The sequence below is a fragment of the Sciurus vulgaris genome, assembly GCF_902686455.1.
Source record: "Sciurus vulgaris genome assembly, chromosome: 10".
NCBI classification, from domain to species: Eukaryota; Metazoa; Chordata; class Mammalia; order Rodentia; family Sciuridae; genus Sciurus; species Sciurus vulgaris.
The window spans coordinates 41,166,677-41,193,544 of record NC_136470.1 but is presented as its reverse complement, the minus strand read 5'-3'; the positions used below and the strand labels follow the sequence as shown (position 1 = coordinate 41,193,544).

The 26,868-nt window shown below is 36.0% G+C and overlaps 1 protein-coding gene across 2 annotated transcripts in view; it reads right to left on the bottom strand.

Moving 5' to 3' along the window:
- Nucleotides 1-26,868, bottom strand: part of ZNF654 (zinc finger protein 654) — a 91,346-nt gene that overhangs the window by 24,442 nt on the left and 40,036 nt on the right. For both annotated transcript variants that reach the window (XM_079155725.1, XM_079155726.1), the window contains one exon: nucleotides 5,577-5,658. In XM_079155725.1, coding sequence (XP_079011851.1) covers nucleotides 5,577-5,658 — 82 coding nt within the window. Of the gene's footprint in view, nucleotides 1-5,576; nucleotides 5,659-26,868 lie in introns of those variants that run through there.

Below are 26,868 nucleotides of genomic sequence, written 5' to 3'. Positions count from 1 at the left end.
TACAAATTAGGCAAGTTACTTAATCTACAAATTTTATTTGAGTGGATAAAGGTATGATTCTTTCTGGTCATTTATTTTACCATTTATTTAAAAATAAGACTGGACTTAGTACCTCTTACAGTTCTTTACTGCTTAAATTTTCTATGGCATGTTTAATCTGGAAAAATATAAACTGCTTCAAGCACTAATATGCTAAGAATTCTCCTTATTGGTGTTAGGACACTAACACAATCTGCTTTCAATAAACAATGAATGCTTGATGTGTAGTCAGAGATAGTTTCAAAGTGTTAACCCTATCACTGATTTTGAAGGCAATTTACATGTCTACTCCTCACAACACTAGACTATAGGATGCTCAAAATACAAAATCTTCCTTTATGGTTGGATACCATAGGTGAATAACTATCAGCATACAATGCTTAATTAATATCCTTTCTTGAAATGACTGCTTTTCTGGCTTTTTCTGCAATAAATACAACCTACTAATGTTGTGAGTCCCATCTTTTGGAGGCTGTCTCAAATTTATTTATTGTAAATTTCATCCTTGAAACAAATTTGCCTCTTGTACCTTCTCAAATTATACCAGTTTGGGGCTGGGGATAAAGCTCGGTTGGTAGAGCACTTGCCTTGCAAGCATGAGGCCCTCGGTTCAGTCCCCAGCACAAAAAAAAAAAAAAAAAAAAAAAAAAAAAAAAAAAAAAAAAAAAAAAAAAAGCTATTGCAATAAGACAGCCTTGAGCCACTCCTGCTTAGAAAATGGTAGCTCACCTTCCACTCACCCAAAGGACACAAAGACAAAAAAATGCTGTGAAATTCTAAGAAAAGAACTTCTTCTTGGGGTGGGGTGTTGGGGGTCTCTTTGACTTATACACTAACCCCAAAGGATGGGGATAAAGTTTTCTCGAAGGCTCATGTGCAGAGCTAGAGCCGTAAGGATTTTAGATTACTGTTTTGGTTAACATTTTGGTTACTATGTGAGTCTTTTATTTTTTAAATTAATCTTCAAAATCATAATATCTGTTTTTCTCTTGATTTATAAAAGTAATATATGGTCTTGGTTTTAAAAAAACAAAATTAATAATCCCCAGCACCATAAAAAAAAAAAATTTTTAAATTTTTAAATTAGGAAAGTATAAACATAGAACCATTTATCTAACCATTTTTTTTTTGGCATTAATACTTGGATGTTCTGATGATATTTAATACAGCAAGTCTGGAATGGGACTTACATCCTCCTATATTCTGTTTTTATCCCTGTAATCACTGCCCACTTAGCAAATGATACCACTTTATACAGTTACTTCAACTTAGCTTTCTCCAGAATATACTTAATTCTTGCCAATCTTACTTATCTCCATTTAGTCAATACTATAACCTGAGATTTTAGTTCCAGATTATTATGGGGTTTTTTTTGTTCCACAATCTGTCTCTCTTCCCGAATTATTTGACATTAATACAATCTTCACAACAGTCATAATAACAATAGTTTATAAACTCTTATTTGTTTCTTTAGGCCAGTGCCATTTCTTTTACTCTATAAGGATTCTAACTGTAAATTCTTTGTTTTGATCATATAGCATGCTTCTTTGTTATCCTGATAAAAGATCCATAGTCAGTCTGTTTTCCAAGTATTTAAACTATGTTATTTTTGTTGACCGCTCTTATAAACTATAGGGCTTGGCAGCTGTATTATTAATTTTTATTTCTTTTGAAAACTCCACAGATATTATTTATTTGTTCTGGCATTTGTTACCATATGAGTTCACTGCCAGCCTACTCTATTTACCCTTTGAGGGACTCCTGTTTGTTCTACACGTTTGTGGGAACTTTTCTTTATTTTGAAAACTGCAAACTAAAACACATATTCCTGAATGCAAGTGTAAGTTAAAAAAAACAAAACAAAACTATTTTTATAGATTATTTCCTTCACTAATTTTGTTTCTGCTGCCATTAATCTGTTGTTAACTGCTTTCACAGCACTTTCAATTTAGTAGTTTCATCTCCATGCAATATAAAATTTCATGGAACATAATTTGAACTTAACCTCAGAAAGAACATAACAGATCCATTTTTAAAATTTTATCATTTTATCTTACAATGTAACTGATGAAAGTGGTATTTATTTTCTTTGATCATCTTTGCATGTGGGGTGGAGGTACTGGCGTTTAACCTAGGGTTGTTCTACTACTGAGCTTCTCCACCTGCCTTTTAAAAATGTTTTTATTTTGAGACAGGGTCTTGCTAAATTGCCAAAACTGGCCTTAAATTTGCAGTCTTCCTGCCCCAGTCTCCCAGTCACTGGGATTATAGGACTGCACCACCACACTCAACTCTTTGGTCATCTAGAATTTTAGAATATAGGGGTGGACGAATGGGTCCATATTAATTCTTTCAGGTCTGAACAAAGAGAAGAGGGCAAAGTTTATATGCACTACAGTTATTTCATTAATTCAATGGCATATATATAAGGGAGGATACAGGAAGCTTTGGTGGAAATTAACCATACCTCCCTACAAGACTATCTCTCAGTATTAGAACAGATTGAGTTTCATTTGGATCATACTCCCATTTTCTCAATGGAAAGAAAGCTTTTAGGCAGTCATACATTACATTTTTAATGTGGGTATAAAGTTACATTGGGATTCCTGCTTTTGGGTCTCTACTACATGCCTGATGCACTTTTCAAAAACAACAACAAAGATGAGACTGGCCACATACCATATCCCCATAATCTGCTATTTCATCCAGTCCCTCTTGTCATATGCTAATGGTGGAGGATGGGATTACTGTATACCACTGGACAGTTTCTTTTTCTTTTTTCTCCTTCTCATACATTTCACTATTTCATCATATTCAGTCAACAAAGTATTGTTTGATCCATCCCTCAATCTGATTTTCAAGTCTGAGTGCTTTGCAAAAGGCCTTCATCCTAGTTTCCAACACTGACAATGAATTTTTTCCTCATTTTACATTATTTTTGCAATGTAATTTTGCTGGGTACCTAGAAGATATTTTAATGATGATCAAGTGTAAGGTAGGCTCATCATTTGAGAAGTGTGTCATCTTATGTTGAGGTAAAGAAAAACTTATTAGAATCAGAGCTAAGAAAGAAACTTTTGGATGCCAGGAAATGGAATATCTGGCTATAAGAATAAAGGTTTATCTTGGAATAGTGCAGAAAAAATTACAATCAATGGATGAGAAATTAAAAATACTTGTACAACTTAGATTTTAGGAGATCTGAAATAGATAAAATAAAAGAATAAGTTTAAGAGCTAGGTTTTGGTCTTATTGTAAAAACTGAAATTCAGACATTTAGACTTCAGAATCAACATCTTTCACCAGGAGACCTTCAAAATAGTGACATGGTCATTTTGCATGGAACAATAATAAGTACTCTGTTAATAACTATTCAAAGATGCTATGCACTGACTACAGTTATCATCACCAATTTATAAGTAAGGAAACCATTACAGAAATTATATAACTTGCACAAAATGACAAGAGTGCTGAAGCTGGGATATTCACAGTTGAAATATGGGAGGAAAAACAAAGATGTACACTCAAATCTAGTGAAGAATGTTAACCTACTGCAATTCAGCGTGGTCCAGGATTAGCACCAGCAATATCACCTGGGAGCTTGTTAGAAACGCAGACTATCAGGTCTTACCTTACTTACCTATCTGATTATAATATGAATTTTAACAAGCTCCTAAGGTAATCTTATGTACATTAAAGTATCAACACGTGTTTGCCCCGCTTATGGAAGGAGAAAAACAACTCCATCTTAATCTGGTATGACTCTACAAAAGACGTATAGGAACCACTTAGGGAAATAAGAACTTATACTAGTATAGTACAGAAGTATATTTCAAAAGGTGACATTAGGATTTGCATTGCATTATGAAAGATGAGACAAAAGACTGGATGATTTTCAAGCTTAGAAAATATAGAGTTTTAGAGAGGTGTACATGGAGCACATGTTGATCTTTGCTAGATTCCCACGGGTTAGAGGCCTGGGAAGCAATAATGGCAATAAACTCAATTTAGAAAATGAAGAATGATCCCCCAAGTAATACTAAAATGGGAGCAAAAAGTGAAACCTCTCTTAGGTGGTAAGAGTTAGAGAACTTGAAAGAAATTCACAGTGGGAAAAAGCCACAACAACAAAAGTGGCAGAGATTTTTTTTTTTTTTAAAGTGGCAGGTTATGTTTTAGTCTTTAGAAGTCAGCTAGGATTAGAGCAGGATATTGTTAAAAAAATGTGGAAAACCATGAATTCTCTCTTGAGGGATTATTTTAATAACAGAATGGAAACTCTGCTTCTAAGAGAATAAGGATATTCCCTTTGTGTTATGTTTTCATACATTTAAAATAGAAATTAAATACAGTCTCTCAATGACTGCAAACACTTAGGTGGTTCCCCTTATCAGTGCTCAGTTGACATCTCCATGAGGTATTTCCTGATCACCCCATTTAAAACTACAATGTGTTTTCCCCAATATTACCAGGCCAGCACTCTCTTAATTGCCTTAACTGTTGTTTTCTAAAAATATCTTCATTTACAAAGATTTTATTTACTGTCTTTCCCCACACTAGAATTAAACTCTATAATACAGAGTCTTTCTATTTTGTTTATTAATGTTTTCCCCAGAGTTTAGTGCCTGGCTCATTATGGGGAAATAGCACCTATCTGCTGAGTAAAAGTTCAAGAACGGATTGCCAAGAACACACATATCAAAGGAAAAGTGGAAAATTACCAAGTGCTAGATACTAGACTATATACTTTAATTAGATCTTGAGTTTCATGCCTGCCGGTATTTTGATCTCTTTTTACTAAGGTAAAATGGATGAAATAGAAGTAGCAACATAATTTACATGATACAGCAATACTCCTGATCATAAGCCTTTATTTTAACATCACAGTAATATACATACAATATTGGAGACTGCCACTGAAGAAGTTAAAAACATATTTTCCTTTATTCTAGCCAGGAGAGGTGCTGATGAGATAAATGACACATGAGTGAGCCAGGGAACTAGTTTGTTGCTTCCCAGGTAGAAGATAAAAAGATCAAATGTTCTTTTGATCTACAGGAGGGGTACTGAAATCTTGTCATTCTTACCTGGATTTATTCTTTCCTACACCAGATACAACAACAGCAACAAAAAAGGCCTGCGAGCTTGAGAAGGTTATTTTGAGATGAGAAAATCAAGGTACAGCCAAAGGAAAAAGGGACATGGAACAGCCAGTTTGCTTCTAGACAAAAATGCTTTTCACCATGGTTAAGTTCTATATATCACAGCAATAAAAAGTGAGATATATGACCAAATGTGCATAGGAATCTACAAAGACAATTCTGATCTAGCAGATGTGGAATTGGAATCTTGGCTATGAACTGTGAACTGCTTCAGAATATAGTTAAAAATTAATTTTAAGATCTTTATCTGCCAGTATAACAGGGTCTTAAACATCATCAACTTAGTGATCATAAAAACTTTTAAGCAATAAATAACTGATAAACTACTTTTAGGCTAGAATAGATGTGTACTAAATGTAGACAAATATGTTTTACCTGGAATGATCCAAGAATATCCTTTAAGGGCTCTTCATAGAACTCATCTCTTCCAAAGAACAGCAGCAACTCAAAGAAACTCCTAGAGAGAATAAAATGAATAACCTTCATTGCCTGAGTTTTTGATCCAGTTTACAAGATTATCAAGTGATAACAGCTGTCTAATACTACACATTTTATTTTAAAATATCTGTTTTTAAAAAAACTATCATTTAAATTCAAATTATGTTTTCAGTTAGATTATAAAAGAGATAGCCTAAAGAAATATATATTAAAAAAAATACTAAAGTTACTATAGAATGCAACAATTACATTACTTATGCCTACCAGTATCCACAAGCAATCAAATCTAATGGCACAGAGGGTGGTAAAAATGTTGACCATGCATGGAAGGATGATTTAAAATAGGCATAAAAGTCCAGCTCTACTCTAGTACAATGTGCCCTAAGAAAACATTCAAAATCTTTTTCAGAAGGATATAAGGGATGGATAAAGCTGACACAAAAACATAAAGCTTCGATCCCCAGCACAAAAAAAAAAAAAAAAAACAAAAACATAAAGCTAGAGAATCACCATGACGTTCTCAGCCAACATATATATTAGAGCATATATTACCAACTATATTAAGTAAATGACACTTTTCCTCAAACTCTAGACTTACCTTGATTATCCCACTTATAGCAGGGCTGCTCAAATTCTGTAGTTCTTCCTTTTTAAATAAATCATTTGGAAAATACTGTTACTAAAATCTTCATGTCCTTTTAATAATTTATGATGTCATAAAGAAAGGAATTTCCTAATCATGACCATGGAACATTATAAAATTACTTAATATTTTTAGATAATCCTAAAGTAATAAAAAGACGAACCTTTCCAAATCTTAGATTTTAATTCATTTACCATATACGCAACTAGAAATATCTAAGATATTATTATAAATGTTTGCCTTTAATAAAAATAAATCACTAATAAAGACTGAAATTTTAAAATGGAGATGTAACTATGAGAATAGTTTTTAAAAATATATGAGAGGGGCTGGGGATATAGCTCAGTTGGTAGAGTGCTCACCTCTCAAGCACAAGGCCCTGGGTTCAAATCCCCAGCACCGCAAAAAAAAAAATATATATATATGAGAAACAGTTAAAGCCAATTAAAAGCAAAATGACAAAGAAAGAAACAATCTCTGCTGATATTCCTAATAAAAACCTTTCATATATCATTTTCTTAAAAAGTCAGGAAAACAGAAAACTGAGAGAGAAGACTATTTCACAGAAAATGCAGGCAAGTGGACTTTTTTCCAAATATAAAAAAATGCTCACACTGTGATATCTTGTTGGAGAGAATGCAAATGGTACTACCTCTTTTAAGAGAAATGCATTAAAATCAAAATTTAAAACACACACACACACACACCCCACTAAACTTAGTAGTTTCACTTAGGAATTTCACCCTCCAAATATACAACACATAAATTCAGTGACATACTATTATGGTTTGAATTTGGAATGGCCCCCAAAGTTCATGTGTTGAAAGTTTAGTCTTCAATGCAGCAAGTTCAGCCAATCATGGACTAAACATCTGAAACCATGAACCAAAATAAACATTTCCTCCTTTAAGTTGTTCTTGTCAAGTCTTTTAGTCACAGTGATGCGAAAGCTGACTGAAACAAGCAGCAAGATGAAATCTTATACTGTCTCATTCTGTCCCAAACAGGACGTGAATCATCCCTTCATCCATTGTATCCATATGTGTATGCTATCTGCAACTTAGTCACTTAGTAGTTGGTTATCAGATCAACTGTCAAGTTATTGCAATGCTTGTGTTCAAGTAACCCTTATTTTACTTAATAACTGCCCCAAAGCACAAAAGTAGCGATGCAAAGGAGGTACCTGGAGACAAAACAGAAAAACAGAATATCTGGTATTATATGACAACATTGCAGTACATGCAGACATAAAAAAATATGTATAAGGTTTGTTACTATCCAAGGTTTTAGGTATGTACTGGGTGTCTTGGAATGTATCCCTCAGAGAAGAGGGTCTGGTGTGTATTATTTTTGTGCAAAGGGAATTGGGGGGGGGCTATGGAATGTACATACATACTAACACATAGAGATTAAACACTATCAGAGTACTTACAGGGAAATCCAACAACTATAGTAAAAGCAATTGCCTCTGCATAGGGTAAATAAGAATTAAGGATAAGGGATGAAAGCAAGAACTATTTTTCATTATTGATCCTTTTGCATTTATTTTACTATTGGTACGCATGGGGGGGGAATCTAATAAATGTACCTCTGGAACATTATCTATTCCCATTATAACAAAGTATTAATAATTTCCATCTCTCTCATCTTTAAAGTTCTACTGGACCTGTCTCTATCCCAGCTATTCCACCTTTGCCCAGAATCCATGTTCAACACAGATACCACTGTTATCACCCTAAAACATGAAAATGATCCCATTACTTATAGAGGTTATAAACTGCTGTTTGAACTATACCATTTAAGGCATGGAGTTTCACATGACACACTAGTTTGATATGGATAATACACTGTTTGAAAAGCATTTTAACTAGTTATCAATATTTTAAAATTGTGATATTTCTGATTAAATCTAGATTTCTGAGTTTTTGAAAAACAGGAACCCTTAAAACATAAGACTTGCATTTTTCTATAAGGGTAAGCTGAGAAGTAACTGCATGAACTCTCCCCTTTCAATTTGTCAGTCTCCATTCACCTTTCTTAGTTTTCTAATACACTGCCTGTTTAACTTATTACTTACATTCTCTTCCCGTTCTAGTTAGGTATTTGAGATCACTGATCAATCCAAATTTCCTATCACAATATCAGAATGTTTCTGTGATCCAAATCTGTCCTTACACACTAAGCTTTTACCATAATTTCTATGCTTTCCAACCATAGGTACTTCTCCCATTTCTTAAAATATACTTGTGTACTTTGAGATCTTCCAATCCATAACTTCAAGATCTGCTTACATGCTTTCACTTAGGAACATGACCTAAAACCCCTTTCTCTTCAAGCATACACCAGATTCTTCTGTACACCTATTCTCCTTGCACTTATCTCTATAATACCAAGTCAAAATATGAGGAAGTTGTTTGTATTAAGTAGGAGAGAGTGAGATTACATTATAATGTTGAGTAGATCATATTAACTGATGAACCAATTATAAAGGAGAGAGAGAGAGAAAGGTTATTAGTGGAAATAATATGTGCTGTGATAAGCAATAAATTTAGAAATTAGTATGAAAATCAATATGACTTTGTAAATAAGCAAAACATGGAAGAGACTGTATTGGTGTTTTTGTTATTTTAACAAACCACCTGAGGCAGGCTACTTTATAAGGAAAAGGTGTTTATTTTGGTTCATAGTACTTGGGTTGCAAGGTCTAAGGGCCTCATGTTGTGAAGGTCACATAGGGTGTTTTGTTTTGGAGGAATGTCCCCAAAGTTTCTCTTTGAAAGTGTGGTCCCCAGTGCAGCAAGAGAAGAGGCTTTCAGGAAGTGTTGGCTCATGAGGGCTCTGACCTCTTCAGTGAGTTAATCCACTGAGGGATTCACAGCTGGATGGCACTCTTGGGAATTCGTGGAACCTCTAGGCAATAAGGCATGGTTGAAGGAAGTAGGTCCCTAGTGGTGTTTCCTGGAAGAGTATTTCTTCTCTCAGATTCCTTCTTCCCCTCTCACCCTCACCCTTTTATCTTTCCTTCCTTCTTCCTTCCCTCCCTCTATCTCTGCTTCCCATCTGCTACAAGGTAAAGAGCTCTCTGCCCTACCACACTTTTTCACATTATATTTCAGCCCACCATTGACTGAAACTTCTGAAACTGTGAGCCAAAATAAAACTTTCCTCTCAAAAGTTGATTTTTCTCACATATCTGTCACAACAACAAAAAGCTGACTAACACACAGGACTTCATATGGCAAGACAGAGGAAGCATGCATGGTTACTGTACATCTGTGTGGTCTTCACCTTTTTATAAAGCTGTCAAGATTCAGTCATAGAGATTTTAATCCAAATCACTTTCCAAAGGCCACACCTCTAAGAATCATAGTTGAATTAAGTTTGCACCCTCTTAAAATCTTCATAATGGGAATTAAATTTCAATATATAAGATGGGGGACACTCCCAACTTTATCTGAACCATAGCAAAAATGTAGAATTATTGTTTGAATTATATGAACATAAATGTGGAAGCCAATACAGAGACCTCTGTGTGTTCCACCACTACCTACCTCAATAACAAAGTCCAATTCAGCAATAATATTTAAATATGAAAAATATACATGGTAAATAAATAAAGAGTAAATAAAGGCAAAACAAAATGGTTTGGCTGTTTCTGCAAGAGGGAAAGATTCATGAAACTCATGATGCATTTGGGCAATAAGAAAAGGCCAAAATGAACAAAAGAAGACTCTATAAGTAGAAGTAGAAATGTCACATTTCAAACTTGATGTCATTTACTGACTTACATAAAGGATGATTTAAATGTTTAGGGATCAACTTATCTAGTCCTCATGGAAGAAAACTTCATGGGGTACAGAATAAGTAAGTTCAAAATAGAACCAATTAAAACACCAAAATATTAGTGGCAGCCTAGATCAGGGCTGAAAAATTACTGCCTCAGGGTTAAATGTAGGCCAAAGAAGTCCAGTGTACTGCACAATCTAAGAACAGTTGACCATATTTAAATTATTTTAAAAAGTCAGAAGAATATTTCATGGCAGGTAAATATTACATGAAATTCAAATAAATAAGGTATTAATGGAACATCCATTTGTTTACCTATTGACTATGGGTGCTTTCACACTACAATGGCAGAATTAAGTAGTGGCAACAGAGATGTTATGGGTGAAAACCTAAAATATTTACTGTCTCTTTACACATTAATGGTCTAGAGGGTCTAGAATCACCTTGTATGAGTTTGAATCTTAGCTCCGACATTTATTTACTTGATGTGTAATCCTGGGTAAATTACTTAGTATTTCAATGCCTCAGTTTTATTTATAATACAGATTTAATAATAATAGTAGCTGCCTCTTGAAAGAAGAGCGCTTGAAACAATCCCTGGTATTTAGTCCCAAAGGTTTTTGCTGACAACAGTATAGGCATAGATGAGAAATACTATGATACTAGACCACCACAATAAAACAAATCATAATAAAGCCAGTCACACAAATTTTTTGGTTTCCTCATACATAGGAAAATTATGTTTATACTATACTCAGTGTGTGAGAACATTATCCTAAAAATCAATGTACATACTTTATTGAAAAAATACTTTTATTGCTAAAAAATTGTTAATGATAAGCTCAGACTTTAGTGAATCTCATTCTTTTTTGCTGATAGGTGGGTCATGTCTCAATGCTGAAAGCTGTGGGACAGATCAGGTCAGTGTTTGCTGAAGGTGAGATAGCTATGGCAATTTAAAAAAATAAGACAACAATGAAGTCTGCCACACCAAGTGACTCTCCTTTACATTCAGAAGAGATGGCATTGCAGCATGTGATGTTGTTTGATAGCATTTTACCTATCAAAGTGTATCACATGGTATAACATGAAGTAGAATTGTTTTCAAAATTGGAAAAAACAATACCCATAAATCAGGCATTTCTATACGTAAGCAATGAATCCACTGCAAGAGAAATTAGGGAAACTACCATTCACAATAGCCTCAACAAAAATAAAATACTTGGGAATCAATCTAACAAAAGAGGTGAAAGACCTCTACAATGAAAACTATAGAACACTAAAAAAAGAAATTGAGGAACACCTTAGAAGATGGAAAGATCTTCCAAGCTCTTGGATAGGCAGAATTAATATTGTCAAAATGGCCATACTATCAAAAGTGTTACACAAATTCAATGCAATTTCTATTAAAATCCCAATGACATTCTACATACAAACAGAAAAATCAATCATGAAATTCATTTAGAAAAATAGGAGACCAGAATAGTCAAGGCAATCTTTAGCAAGAAGAATGAAACAGGAAGCATCACACTGCCAGACCTTAAACTATACTACAGAGCAACAGTAACAAAATGGCATGGTACTGGCACCAACACAAACATGTAGACCAATGGTACAAAATAGAAGACACGAAGACAAACCCACATAAATATGGTTACCTCATACTACTCAAAGGTGCCAAAAGTATATATTGGAGAAAAGATAGCCTATTCAACAAATAGTACTAGGAAAATCCATATGTAACAAAATGAAATTAAACCTCTCTCTCTCTCACCCTGTGCAAAAATTGACTAAGTGGATCAAAGATTTAGGCACTAAAACAGACACCCTGTGCCTAACAGAAGATAAAGTAAGCCCAAATCTTCATCACGACAGCTTAGGACCTGACTTCCTTAACAAGACTTCTAAAAGCATAAGAAGTAAAATTAAGAATCAATAAATGGGATGGATTCAAACAAAAAAGCTTCTTCTCAGCAATGGAAACAATCATGAAGACAGAGCCTACAGAATGTGAAAAAATCTTTACTACACGCACTTCAGATACAGCATTAATTTCCTAGATACATGAAAAACTCAAAAAACTTGACACCGGAGGTTTCAAGATGGCAGCCTAGAGGGTGGTCGCATTTCATGTTGCTCCAGGACTCAGGATTCAAAAGAGGAGATATTAAGACACTTGGGACCAACTCAAAGCAGCCGGGTGACTCTCACCCGTTGGGAAGGCGTCCCGGATGGGACGGTGGTCCGGGAACGCAGGGAACTTTGTGAAGTAGAGCTGCCGGCGAGACACCCCTCCCCCCACTGGAGCAGTGAACTCGGACAACTGGGAGCGCCGTAAAGGAGGCCGCTCCGCACAGCGCTGGGACTTGGAGCAACCACTGGGGCTCCGGCGGCTGCCCAGGGGAGGAGTGGCAAGGAGAGCTGTGTGGACTCAGGACACCGGGGCCTGCCCTGAGGAGGAGGAGGAGGAGGAGGAAGAGGAGGAACGTGGCGACTTGGATTCTGAGTGACTGCACCAGAGCTACAGGCGGTTGCCAGAGGAGAAGCTGCGCGGCGAAGAACGACTGCTTCTGAACACCAGGGCCTGCCCTGAGGACCAGGAGGAGGAAGAGGAGCGCGGCCGCTTGGATTCAGAGTGACTACAAAAGAGCTACAGGCGGTTGCCAGAGGAGGGGCTGCGTGGTGAGCTGTTTGGACTCAGACCACTTCTGAACCCCGAGGCCTGCCTGGAGGAGTAGGAGGAGGAGGAGGAGCGCGGAGGGTCGTTTGGACTCGCAGTGACTGCATTAGCGCTCCAGGCAGCTGCTCAGAGGAGAAGGCGAGTGGGGAGTTGTTTGGACTTAAAGTGACAGCTCCTGAACACAGGGGGGCTGCCTGGAGGGGAAGCGTGGTGGGTCGCTTGGTCTTGAGTGGCTGCACCAGAGCTCCGGGCGGTTGCCCAGAGGAAGCGTGCAGCGAGTCACGTGGATTCAGAGCCACTCAGAGCAACCGCTCCTAAACACCCGGGGGGTTATCTGGAGAAGGAGGAGGAACGGGGAGGGTCACTTCGACTCGGAGTGATTGATTACCCAGGGCTACGGGTGGTTGGTGGGAGGTGGAGGCACCCAGTGACTTTCTTGGACTCCTAGTGACCGCACCGGAATACTGGGCGGCTGTCTGGAGGAAGAGGCGTGTGGCGGGTCTCTGGGACTCAGAGCAATTGTACGGGGCCCCAGGTGGCTGCTCAGAGGAGGGGCCACATAGCCAGGCAATAAGGTGCAGAGCAGGGTCCCAGGATCTAGGCGGCTTCTTGGTGGAAGAGCCGTACAGAGACAGGCTTAGGGGCAGAGCGAAGGTTCCAGGCCTGCGGGCAGATTCTCTGAGGAAGGGCAGCCTGAGGAGAGTCATCTGCGAAGGGTGAGGCTCCCAGGCCCAGGAGGTAGGGCCGGGCCCCTGGGAACTTTGCAGAGGAAGGCAGCCCAGCCCAGACAGTAGCTGTAAATTGAGAGGAACCTCTAGGAGGGAACTGACCAGCGAGACCTCCCCACCGGGTGAGTCTTCCCTGCCGGGTGAGGTTTCCCCACAAGGACGGTAAAACCAGAGACTCAGCCCAAACAGGCCTTGCCTCAGCCCGCAGCCTTGGTCCCCTTTGGATGACACTTGGTCAACAAGTGGAGGCACCTCTGCCCACTAGCAGGGATTATACCCCACCTGAAGGCCACCACTCCTAGAGAGGCAGCTTCCTTGTGGAGCACCGCATTATCAACTTCCTCCAAGACTTCAGCCTACTGAAGGCTAAGGGGGGATATATATAGAAATCTTCAGGGACATTGTAAGTCAATAGAGGAAATCTGCAATATCTCAGCGGTCCACTGATACCTCAACAATATGAGAAAACAAGGAAAGAAAATGCTGCAAACAAATCTAGATGTTACATCAATAAAACCCAATGACAGCATGGCAGAAGAAATGACAGAAAGGGAGTTCAGAATGTACATAATTAAAATGATCAGAGAAGCAAACGATGAGATGATAGAGCAAATGCACGCACTGAATGACGAGATGAAAGAGCAAATGCAAGCATTGCACCAATCGACAATTAAAAGAGCAAATACAGGAAGCAAAAGATCATTTCAGTAAAGAGTTAGAGATATTGAAAAAAAACCAAACAGAAATTCTTGACATGAAGGAAACAATAAACCAACTTAAGAACTCCATAGAAAGCATATCCAATAGGATAGAACACCTGGAAGACAGAACCTCAGACATTGAAGACAAAATATTTAACCTTGAAAACAAAGTTGAACAAACAGAGAAGATGGTAAGAAATCATGAACAGAATCTATAAGAACTATGGGATATCATGAAAAGGCCAAATTTAAGAATTATTGGGATTGAGGAAGGCCTAGAGAAACAAGCCAAAGGAATGAACAATTTATTCAATGAAATAATATCAGAAAATTTCCCAAATCTGAAGAATGAAATGGAAAATCAAGTTCAAGAGGCTTATAGGACTCCAAATACACAAAATTACAACAGACCCACACCAAGGCACATTATAATGAAAATACCTAACATACAAAATAAAGACAGAATTTTAAAGGCTGTGAGAGAAAAGAACCAAATTACATTCAGGGGGAAACCAATACGCATATCAGCAGATTTTTCAATCATTTATAGAATATACCCTCCAACCAAGAGCGAATACACTTTCTTCTCAGCAGCACATGGATCCTTCTCTAAAATAGACCATATATTATGCCACAAAGCTAATGTTAGCAAATACAAGATAGAGACACTACCATGTATTCTATCAGATCATAATGGATTGAAGTTAGAAATAAATGAAAGAGTAAAACACAGAAACTATTCCAGCATCTGGAGATTAAACAATATGCTATTATATGATGAATGGATAACAGAAGATATTAGGAAGGAAATTAAAAAATTCTTAGAGGCAAATGAGAAACAAGAAACATCATATCAAAATCTCTGGGACACTATGAAAGCAGTACTTAGAGGGAAATTTATTTCATGGAGCGCATTTAATAAAAGAAGTAAAACTCAACAAATAAACGACCTAACACTACAGCTCAAAGCCCTAGAAAAAGAACAGAGCAGCACCAAAAGTAGTAGAAGACAGGAAATAGTTAAACTCAGAGCTGAAATCAATGAAATTGAAACAAAAGAAACAATACAAAAAATTGACAAAATAGTTGGTTCTTCGAAAAAATAAACAAAATTGATAAACCTTTAGCCACACTAACAAAGAGAAGACGAGAGAAAACCCAAATCACTAAAATTCGGAATGAACAAGGAAATATCACAACAGACAGGATTGAAATACAAAACATAATTAGAAGCTATTTTGAAAATCTATACTCCAACAAAATAGAAAATTTCGAAGACATCAACAGGTTTCTAGAGACATATGAATTGCCTAAACTGAACGAGGAGGACATACACAATTTAAATAGACCAATTTCAAGTACTGAAATAGAAGAAGTCATCAAAAGCCTACCAACAAAGAAAAGTCCGGGACCAGATGGGTTCTCAGCCGAGTTCTACAAAACCTTTAAAGAAGAGCTCATTAAAATACTTCTCAAAGTATTCCATGAAATAGAAGAGGAGGGAACCCTCCCAAACTCATTCTATGAAGCCAATATCACACTGATACCTAAACCAGACAGAGACTCATCAAGGAAAGAAAATTTCAGACCAATATCCTTAATGAACATCGACGCAAAAATTCTCAACAAAATTTTAGCAAATCGCATACAAAAACATATTAAAAAGATAGTGCACCATGATCAAGTGGGTTTCATCCCAGGGATGCAAGGTTGGTTCAACATCAGGAAATCAATAAACGTAATTCACCATATTAATAGACTTAAAGTCAAGAATCACATGATTATTTCAATAGATGCTGAAAAAGCATTTGATAAAATACAACACCCCTTCATGCTCAAAACACTAGAAAAAATAGGGATAGTGGGAACATTCTTTAACATTGTAAAGGCCATTTATGCTAAGCCCATGGCTAATATCATTCTAAATGGTGAAAAACTGAAAGCATTCCCCCTAAAAACTGGAACCAGGCAGGGATGCCCTCTTTCACCACTTCTATTCAACATCGTTCTCGAGACTCTGGCCAGAGCAATTAGACAAACCAAAGAAATTAAAGGGATACGAATTGGAAAAGAAGAACTCAAACTATCCCTGTTCGCTGATGACATGATTATATATTTAGAGGACCCTGGAAATTCCACCAGAAAACTCTTAGAACTCATAAGTGAATTCAGTAAAGTAGCAGGTTACAAGATCAATGCCCATAAATCCAACGCATTTTTATATATAAGTGATGAATCTTCAGAAAGAGAAATTAGGAAAAAGTACCCCATTCACAATAGCCTTGAAAAAAATAAAATACTTGGGAATCAATCTCACAAAAGAGGTGAAAGACCTCTACAATGAGAACTATACAACACTAAAGAAAGAAATTAAAGAACACCTTAGAAGATGGAAAGATCTTCCATGTTCTTGGATAGGAAGAATTAATATTGTTAAAATGGCCATACTACCTAAAGTGCTATACAAATTCAATGCAATTCCAATTAAAATCCCAATTGTGTACCTTACAGAAATAGAGCAAGCAATTATGAAATTCATCTGGAAGAATAAGAAACCCAGAATAGCTAAAGCAATCCTTAGCAGGAAGAGTGAAACAGGGGGTATTGCAATACCAGATCTTCAACTCTACTACAAAGCAATAGTAACAAAAACGGCATGGTATTGGTACCAAAATAGAAAGGTAGATCAATGGTACAGAATAGAGGACACGGACACAAACCCAAATAAATACAATTTTCTTATACTAGACAAAGGGGCCAAAAATATGCAATGGAGAAAAGATAGCCTCTTCAACAAATGGTGCTGGGAGAATTGGAAATCCATATGCAACAGAATGAAACTAAACCCATATCTCTCACCATGCACGAAACTAAACTCAAAATGGATTAAGGACCTCGGAATCAGACCAGAGACCCTGCAGATTATAGAAGAAAAAGTAGGTCCAAATCTTCACCTTGTTGGTCTAGGATCAGACTTCCTTAACAGGACTCCCATAGCCCAGGAAATAAAAGCTAGAATCAACCACTGGGATAGATTCAAACTAAAAAGCTTTCTCTCAGCAAAGGAAACTATCAGCAATGCGAAGAAAGAGCCTACAGAATGGGAGAATATCTTTGCCAATCATACTTCAGATAGAGCACTAATCTCCAGAATCTATAAAGAACTCAAAAAACTCTACTCCAAAATTCAAATAATCCAGTCGACAAATGGGCTAAGGAAATGAATAGACACTTCACAGAAGAAGATCTACAAGCAATCAACAAACATATGGAAAAATGTTCAACATGTCTAGTAATAAGAGAAATGCAAATCAAAACCACCCTAAGATTCCATCTCACCCCAATTAGAATGGCGATTATCAAGAATACGAGCAACAACAGGTGTTGGCGAGGATGTGGGGAGAAAGGTACACTCATACATTGCTGGTGGGGCTGCAAATTAGTGCAGCCACTCTGGAAAGCAGTGTGGAGATTCCTTAGAAAACTTGGAATGGACCCTCCATTTGACCCAGCTATCCCACTTCTTGGCCTATACCCAAATGACTTAAAATCAGCATACTACAGAGATACAGCCACATCAATGTTCACAGCTGCTCAATTCACAATAACCAGACTGTGGAACCAACCTAGATGCCCTTCAATTGATGAGTGGATAAAGAAACTGTGGTATATATATAATGGAATATTACTCAGCCATAAAGAATGATAAAATTATGGCATTTGCAGGCAAATGGGTGAAATTGGAGAATATCATGCTAAGTGAGATAAGCCAATCTCAAAAAGCCAAGGGACGAATGATATCGCTAATAAGTGGAGGATGACACATAATGGGGGGGAGGGAAGGGTTAGCGTTAGGGTTAGAGTTAGGGTTAGGGAGGGGGGCAAGTATGGAGGAAGGAAGTACTGTATAGAGGGAAAAGAGGGGTGGGAGGGGTGGGGGGAAGGGAAAAAATAACAATGAATCAAACAACATTACGTAAATTTATGATTACACAAATGGTATGCCTTTACGCCATGTACAGAGAAACAACATGTATCCCATTTGTTTACAATGAAAAAATAAATAAAAAATAAAAATAAACTTGACACCAAAAAAAAAAAAAAAAAAAAACAAATAACCCAATCAATAAATGAGCTAAGGAACTGAGCAGACACTTCACAGAAGAAATATAATCAATCAGTAAACATATGAAAAATGTTCATCATCTCTTGCAATTAGAGAAATGCAAATCAAAACTGCTCTAAGATTTCATCCCACTCCAGTCAGAATTAATTCAAAAATTAATCAATTTTTGATAATTGCTTGATAATCAAAGCAATTATCAAAAAATACAAGCAATAATAAGTGTTGGCAAGGTGTGGCAAAAAAGGTACACTCCTACATTGTTGGATGGGCTGCAATTTGGTGTAACCACTTTTGAAAGCAGTATAGAGAATCCTAAGAAAACTTGGAGTGGAACCACCATTTGACCCAGCTATCCTACTCCTTGGCCTATACCCAAAGGACTTAAAATCAGCATACTACAGTGACACAGCCACATCAATGTTTACAGCAGCTCAATTCACAATAATTAGATGTGGAACCACCTAGATGCCCTTTATTAGATGAATGGGATAAAGAAACTGTGGCACATATACAAAATGGAATATTACCCAGCCTTAAAGAAGAATGAAATCATGGCATTTGCGGTAAATAGATGGAAATGGAGAATATCATGCTAAGTGAAATAAGCCAATCCCAAAAAACCAAAGGCCAAATGTTTCTCTGAAAAGTGGATGCTGATCTATAGTAGGGGGTGAGGAAAGGAAGAATGAAGGAACTTTGGATTGTTCAGAGGGGAATGAAGGGAGGAGTGGGTGGGCGGGAATGGGAAGAACAGTAGAATAAGACAGACATTATTACCCCTATATACATACATGAAAAAAAAAGTTTTTAAAATAATATAAAAAACTAGATTCCATCTCAAAAAACCACTCTTTCCTTTCCTTTTCTCTCTCTCTCTCTCTCTCTTTTTTTTTTTTTTTTTGTTTCTCCTTCAAGACAGGGTGTTGCTATGCTACCCAGGATGACTTTGAACTACTGGACTCAAGCCATCCTCCTGCCTCAACTTCTGCATCCTAGCTAGAAACCACTTTCTTTATTCATCCATAAGAAGCAATTCTTCATTAAAATTATACAATGAGATTGTACCAATTTAGTCACATCTGAGGTTCCAAGTCTAATTCTAATTCTCTTGCTCTTTCCCATATCTGCAGTTACTTCCACTACTGAAGTCCTGAACATTTCAAATTCATTCTTTTTTTTTCTTTTTCTTTATTTTTTTTTTATTGTAAACAAATGGGATACATGTTGTTTCTCTGTACATGGCGTAAAGGCATACCATTTGTGTAATCATAAATTTACATACAGTAATGTTGTTTGATTCATTCTGTTATTTTTCCCTTCCCCCCACCCCTCCCACCCCTCTTTACCCTCTATACAGTACTTCCTTCCTCCATACTTGCCCCCCTCCCTAACTCTAACCCTAACACTAACCCTTCCCTCCCCCCCATTATGTGTCATCCTCCACTTATTAGCGATATCATTCGTCCTTTGGCTTTTTGAGATTGAAATTCATTCTTGAGAGTTAGAATCAGCTTGTTCCAAACTCCTATTGGTGTTGTTATATTGACAACTTCCCATTTATTGCAAATGTTTTTAACGGCATCTAGAATGGTAAATCCATCTTAGAAGGCTTTCGATTTACTTCGCCCAGATTCATCAGAAGAACCACGGCCTAAAGCAGAAAGCATTATAAAAACATATTTCTTAAATTTTTTTAAATTTCTTTTTTAAATTTCTTAAATTTCTTTAAAGTCTTAAGACTTTAAAGTCAAAATTACTACTTGAATGATGGGTTCCAGAATGGTTGTTATGTTAGCAAGCATGAAAACAACATTAATCTCATTGTATAGCTCTCTACCAAAGCTCTTGGGCAAATGAGTACATTGATAATGAGCAGTGATTTTGAAACGAGTTCTTTTTACCGGGCAGAAGTTCTCAAGAGTGAGCTTAAAATATTCAGTAAATAGTGTTGTAAACAGATGTGCTGTCACCCATTGTTGTTACACTGTAAAGCACAGGAGAGTAGATTTAGTATAATTCTTAAGAGCCCTCAGACTTTCAGAATGGTAAATGATCTTCAACTTAAAACTCACCAGCCAAATTAGCCCTAACAATAGTCAGCCTGGCACTTCTCTTCCTGACTTCTCTTCCCTAAGAATCCAAAGTAGCATCTTCTTTCATTACAAAGTTGATTCATCCATATTGGAAATCTGTTCTTTAGTGTAGCCACTGCTGTTGTTTTAAACTTAAATGTCCCACAAAGGGACAAAGGTTAAAGGTTTGGCCTCGAGCCTATAGCAACATTGGGAGATGGTAGAACTTTTAAAAAGGTGGGGCCTAGTGGGAGGTCTTAGTCACTGAGGGTATGCCCTTGAATGGGATTATGGGACACCATTCTCTTCCTCTCCCTTTACTTCCTGGCCACCATGAAGGGAACAGCTTCTTCTGCCTTGTACTCCTGCAGTGATGTACTACTGCCTTATCACAAGCCCCAAAGCTACCAGGACAACTGACCATGGACTGAAACCTCTAATACTGTGAGCCAAAATAAACCTTCTCTCTTTTAAATTTGATTATTTTAGGTATTTGGTTATAGAAACAAAGTTGTCTAACACAGCCACCTTCTAGATGACTTGCTATAGTTTCTACATCAGCACTTACTGCTTCTACTTGCACATCTGTTATTAGGACAGCTTCTTTCCTTAAACCTCCTTAAACCTCCTGAACTGACAGCCTCAATCTTTCTTCTGAAGTTTCCTTACTTAGTTTTAATCTTAGTTCTAACATTAATCTTAGTCTTCTTTACTTCTTAGACTTCTTCAGAGAACTGAACTGAAGAGTCTTCCTCTGGATTAGCTTTTGGTGTAAGGGAATGTTGTAGCTGTTTTGTTCTATCCAGACCACTAAAAATTTCTCCTTATAAGAACCTGTGCATTAACTGGAATAGCATTTTTAATTTCATTCAAGAACTTTTCCTTTGCATTCAAAACTTGGCAAACTAGAACAAGAATCCTAGCTTTTGGTCTATCTCAGCTTTCTTTACTACTATTAATTGACATTATTATCCAAGTTTCCTTCAAAAAACTATTTATTTAAGAAAGTAAGTCTTCACAGGTTTGTTATCCTCCATTATACATGTCAGTTTTGTTGAAATATTACACCAATTTTTCTTAAGTTATGAAGATTTTTTTAAAATATCTGATTAGATTCATCAAAAGATTACTTTCCAAAATTTCCAAAATACTATTATATTAATATTTATATTAGCTTTTAATATAAACAAATTTATATTTGTTTCTATAACATGTTTAACATGTTTAATATGTTAATACTCCATATTAATTATAATCGAGCAAAATTATAGCGTACCTATAATTCATTTACTTAAATTAAAAGAATTATCCAAGATGAAATTACCTAAACAAAATGATCAACAAAAATAATTTGTGAGACAAATACACTATAAATGGTGTGCTTTTTGAATTAAAAAATAGATCTCCCACACATAACCATAAATAACTTACTTATTTGCCTGTCATCAATCAGTATATTTATATTAGCTATGCAAGCTTAACTAACTATAGTATTACTGAAATCCCTATTTATATAACAAATCACAGTCTGTCATTTGCGTAGAATTTAGGCCATACTTTCCTGTGTCTTACAAATAGTAACAAGGTACCAGACTTAGATATACAGACAAACACAAAGTGTTTGGTAATTATAACCAAACACTGTATCTCTACAGTCCATCAGTAATTTCCACACAGAAGTGTAAGAATGTGGATTTGTACAATTACCTACCATAAAAAATTCCACTATTGTAATACTTAATTATTCAAATATAAGAAATCCACTTACCAACTTAAGTCAAAGAAAATTAGGTCTATTTGATATAAATCAAATAATAATAGAAAAAATTTAATGAAATTTTACACTTTATAACACTCGATTCTTAAGAATTTTTCTGTGTATTAACTCTAAATCTTTGATATCTTACAGATATTTCTACTGAATGCTACTTAACATAAACAAAGAGCATTTACTTTGACATTTAACCTTCCATCTTTAACATATTTTCTTCAGTAACATGTCTATGAGGGAAGGAAAAGATTTTAGATTCGATTAATGATTATACCCCTGAGAATAACTAAAATGCTAAATAAAATAGTGGCCGTTACCTTGACTAAAAATTCAAACATATTCAATGTACTTTTCTTACCACATTTCTAAACTAAGGAAAATGGCCTTTCCATACTTAGTTTATGTAGTGTGAAAATTCTCAAGCCAGGAATTTAGTTAATATTGGTCCTGAGCTAGTAATATCCCCGTAGAACCTGGTTAAAAACAAAAACATAAAAAGCAAATCCTTTCTAGAGAGCCCCTGTTCAATCCAGGCTTCAATTACTAACACATTCACTAAAAAAGTACACATTCACAAGGTCAAAAAAAGTAGCCACACAAACCCACAAAATACTAGGAAACATAGCACCATGAACAAGAGTCAACAGAGAAATATTAATTTATAAGGGCTTAATGTATTAAAATCAGACAGAGAATATAAACTTTGAGTATAGTTTAAGAAATGAAAGCAAGGCGCAGTGGCCCACAACTGTAATCCCATGTAATCAATTGCAGCAACTTGGTACACTGAGCCAGGATGATGTCAAGTTCAAGACCAGCATCAGCAAATTAGTAAGGCCCTAGCAATTTCATGAGATCCTGTCTCAAAATAAAAAAACTAAAAGGACTGGGGATGTAGCTCAGTGGTGAAACAGCCCTAGGTTCAATCCCCATTACAGAATCAAACAAACAAAACAAACAAAACCTGTGGTGAGGTCAGAGGCAAACAAAGTCCATTTTCTGAGTAGAAATTTAAATGGTATAATCCTATATCATGAATTATAAATGGTATAATTCTTTACTAATGGAAGAAACACTGGGAATACGCAGCAAAATTACAATCTGCTCATCTTTTTGCCCAGATTCTTACCCATCCCAAATCTAATGACAGAAAAAGTAAAAGGACATATGCAAAAAGATATTAATCATAACACTATTTATAGTAGGAAAATGATGGAAACTACCTAAATACCTCAGTGAAGGATAAGCTGAATAAACCACACTGCATCTACACAAGAAAATATTATGAACTATAAAAGTGAATTTGAAATAGTCTGTGTCATTATAATCTCCAAGACATGTAAGTAAAAAAAAGCAGGAGAAAGCATATATGTGTGTCTATCCAAGAGGACAGATATGTAGGTTTATATATTTTAAGCTGGATCTTGCTTTTTCATCCAACCGACTTTCTGTCTTTTTAATAGGAATAGATCATTTTTATTTAATGTAATTTGTGATGTTTAGATTTTAAACTTACCATTTTAATTGTATTGTCATCTGTCCATATGAATCCAAAGACATTCATATTTGACCTCTTCTTTCACCTTCTTTTACACTGAATAATTTTATTCCTTTTCTTTTCCTCTTTAGCTTAATGTATCCACTAGTGGATACATTAGCCTAGGCTAATGTAGTATAGGTTTTACAAATATGTACCTTTGAAATCCAAGCCTGCCCACAAATAATACCATGCTATTTTAGGTACAATAATCTATGTGCTACTTTTATCATTTATTTAAGTATGCTATAAACCAACAATCCTTCTCTACAATTTTGCTTTATTCCCAGCATTTAGAAAACATGTTCCATACATTGGCTTTAAGTTTTGTAAAATTTCCAGGTGCTTACCTGTAGACCTAGCCACCTGAAAAGGCTAACTCAGGAAGATCACAAGTTAAAGGCCAACCTTAGCAACTTAGGAAGACTCTGTCTCAAAATAAAAAAGGGCTTGGGACGGACTTCAGCAGTACAGTGTCCCAGGGTTCAATTCCCAGGACCCCCCAAAAGAAAAAAAATTTTTATAAAACTTATATTGGAATGTAGTCACATCATTTATGTATTCTCTGTGAATACTTCTGTACAGAACGAAGTATCGTAGTTAAAACAAAGACATTAGGGTCATGAGTCTAAAATATTTGGTCCTATCAAATATTTTTTTTTCCTTCATCATTCCTCACTTGAAAATTGTTACTTCATTGTATTCTGGCTTATATAGTTTCTTATCTTTATTCTGTTTTGGGTAATGACTTTCCTCTTGATTTTTAGTTTGAATGTGATGCCTTTAGATGATCTAGGTGCTAAGTTCTTAAGTGTATGGGAGAAAGAGAGAGACAGGGAGAGGGAGGGAGAGAGAGGGGGACAGAGAGAGGGAGAGAGAAAGAGAGGGAGAGAGAGAGAGAGCACTGTGTTTAAAATGATCCTAGTTGGTGTTCTCTGAGTTTCTGGATCTGTGAATCGATTTCTCTCCTTATTTTAGAAAATTCTCGGGTATTATTTTGTTAGTATTTCTTCTGCCTCATTTTCTCTTTTCCTTCTGGGATTCTAGTATACATAGTTAACAGTTTTACATTGTCCCAAAGTTCTTAGTAGCTGTGTTCTGGTTTCTTTTTTTCTCTTTGCCTTTTAGTTTGTGTAATTTCTATTAATCTACATTCAAGATTCATTCTTTCCTCCACTGTGTCATTATCAACTAATGAACCCATCAAAATCATTAGTCATTTTTCATCTATTACTGATTTATTTTTTAATTTCCAGCATTTCCATTTAAGTCTTTCTTAAAGTTTCTGTCTCTCTGCTTAAATCCCCAATCTGTTCAAGTACACTTGACCATCATTTCCACTAAAGTCCTTACAGTTGAATCTGATTCTTTTAATTGCTTTGTCTCTTGATAGTGGGATAGGATGGTAGAGAATGAGATATACAGTATTTGTGCTTGGAAAGAGGAGTGTCTTTTCTTCTCCTGTGCCTTTATTGTGAAACATTTGAGGTGGCCCATGACTATAATCAGACAGTTGGGTGGGCTGAGGCAGGAGGACCATAAGTTCAACGCCAGCCTCAGCAAAAAGCAAGATGCTAAGCAACTCAGTGAGACCCTGTCTCTAAATAAAACACAAAATAGGGTTAAGGATATGGCTCAGTGGTGGAGTGCCCAAGTTCAATACCCAGCACTGCCCCCCTGCCCAAAAAAATAAACAGTAGTCAGAGTTAAGCTTAGCATCAGTTCTGTTATTGCTATTATATACATTAATGTAACACTGGCAATGTTCACATTACTGAACTCTTTTATTGTTTTTAGAGTGAAGATTGGGTTGCCAGATAATATTTTTCTTAGGCTTGTTCCACAGGCCACAGTTTTCAACCAGAGATAAAGATGAATGATATTAAGTAAAGAAAAGGAATATATAAAAGACCTGGAACTTTTATACATAAGAAATACAGTGTCTAAGATAAAAAGTATATGACAAGGTACTAACAGCAGATTAAAAACAAAAGATACTATTCATGAAAGCAAAGATAAGAAAGAAATAGAAACTTTTAAATAAAACACAAAAAAGAAAAAAAAAAATGTAGAGCCATCAACAAGCTACTGGAAAAGTGTTGGTTCCCTTCAAATGGTATTTCTGAAGAAAGCATAACAGCGGTTTCTAAAAAATGTGTTTTGAAGAATTTTCCCAAAGTTGAAAAAAAAAAAAAAAAAAACAACCCCATAGCCAAGAAGCTAAAGATCAGGAAATATGAAGAAAAACTACATAAGACATGTTACAGATTCCTTAAAATCAACAATAAACTTCAAACTACACCAATAAGAACATGAAAATACATGCCACATGGTAAAAAATATTTATATTATCACAGACCTGATAAAGAATATATAATAGCAGATAGCACATGAAAAGATGTTTATTCATGAATAGCACTGAGGAAATGCAAACTGAAACCAAAATGACATACCACTCCACAACCACTAGAATGGTTATCAAGAAAAAGATAAATAAGTGTTAGTGTAGGTGTGGAGAAACAAGAACCCCCCATAGGTGTTTGGTTAGAATTTTAAACAGTACAGGCACTTTGAATACAGTTTAGCAATTTTATAAATGTTACACATAAACTTACACATCTAGCAATTCCACTTCTAGGTATCTATCCAACAGAAATGATCTGCTGACACAGACATGTACATAGATGTTCACAACTCAAAAGTGGAAAATATCTCAACATCCCTCAATTGGTAAATGCATAAACAATATATACCTATTCTAAAGAATATTATTTAGGACAAATAGGAATGAGCTACTAATATATATTACAACATGGATTAGCTTCAAAAACTTTCTTGGATAGAAGATACAGCTCAGGGGAAGAATAACTGCCCAGGATGTGAAAGGCCTCGGATTTCATCCCAGCTGCACACACACACAGCCACACACACACATTATTCCAAGTGAAAGCAGTCATACAAGACAGTTACACAAAACTATCAAATATTTTCACTTGTGCATAAAAGCGTATTATATGAAATGAACAGAAATAGCAACTCTAGAGAAAGAATGTAACCAATGGTTTCCTTGAGGTGGGTAGGCACTGGTGATTGCAGATGAACATAAGGGAATTTTGGAGGGGAGGGGACAGATCATTAAACTATAGTAAAACTAGATGTGTTGATGGCTGCACAACTCTATAAAT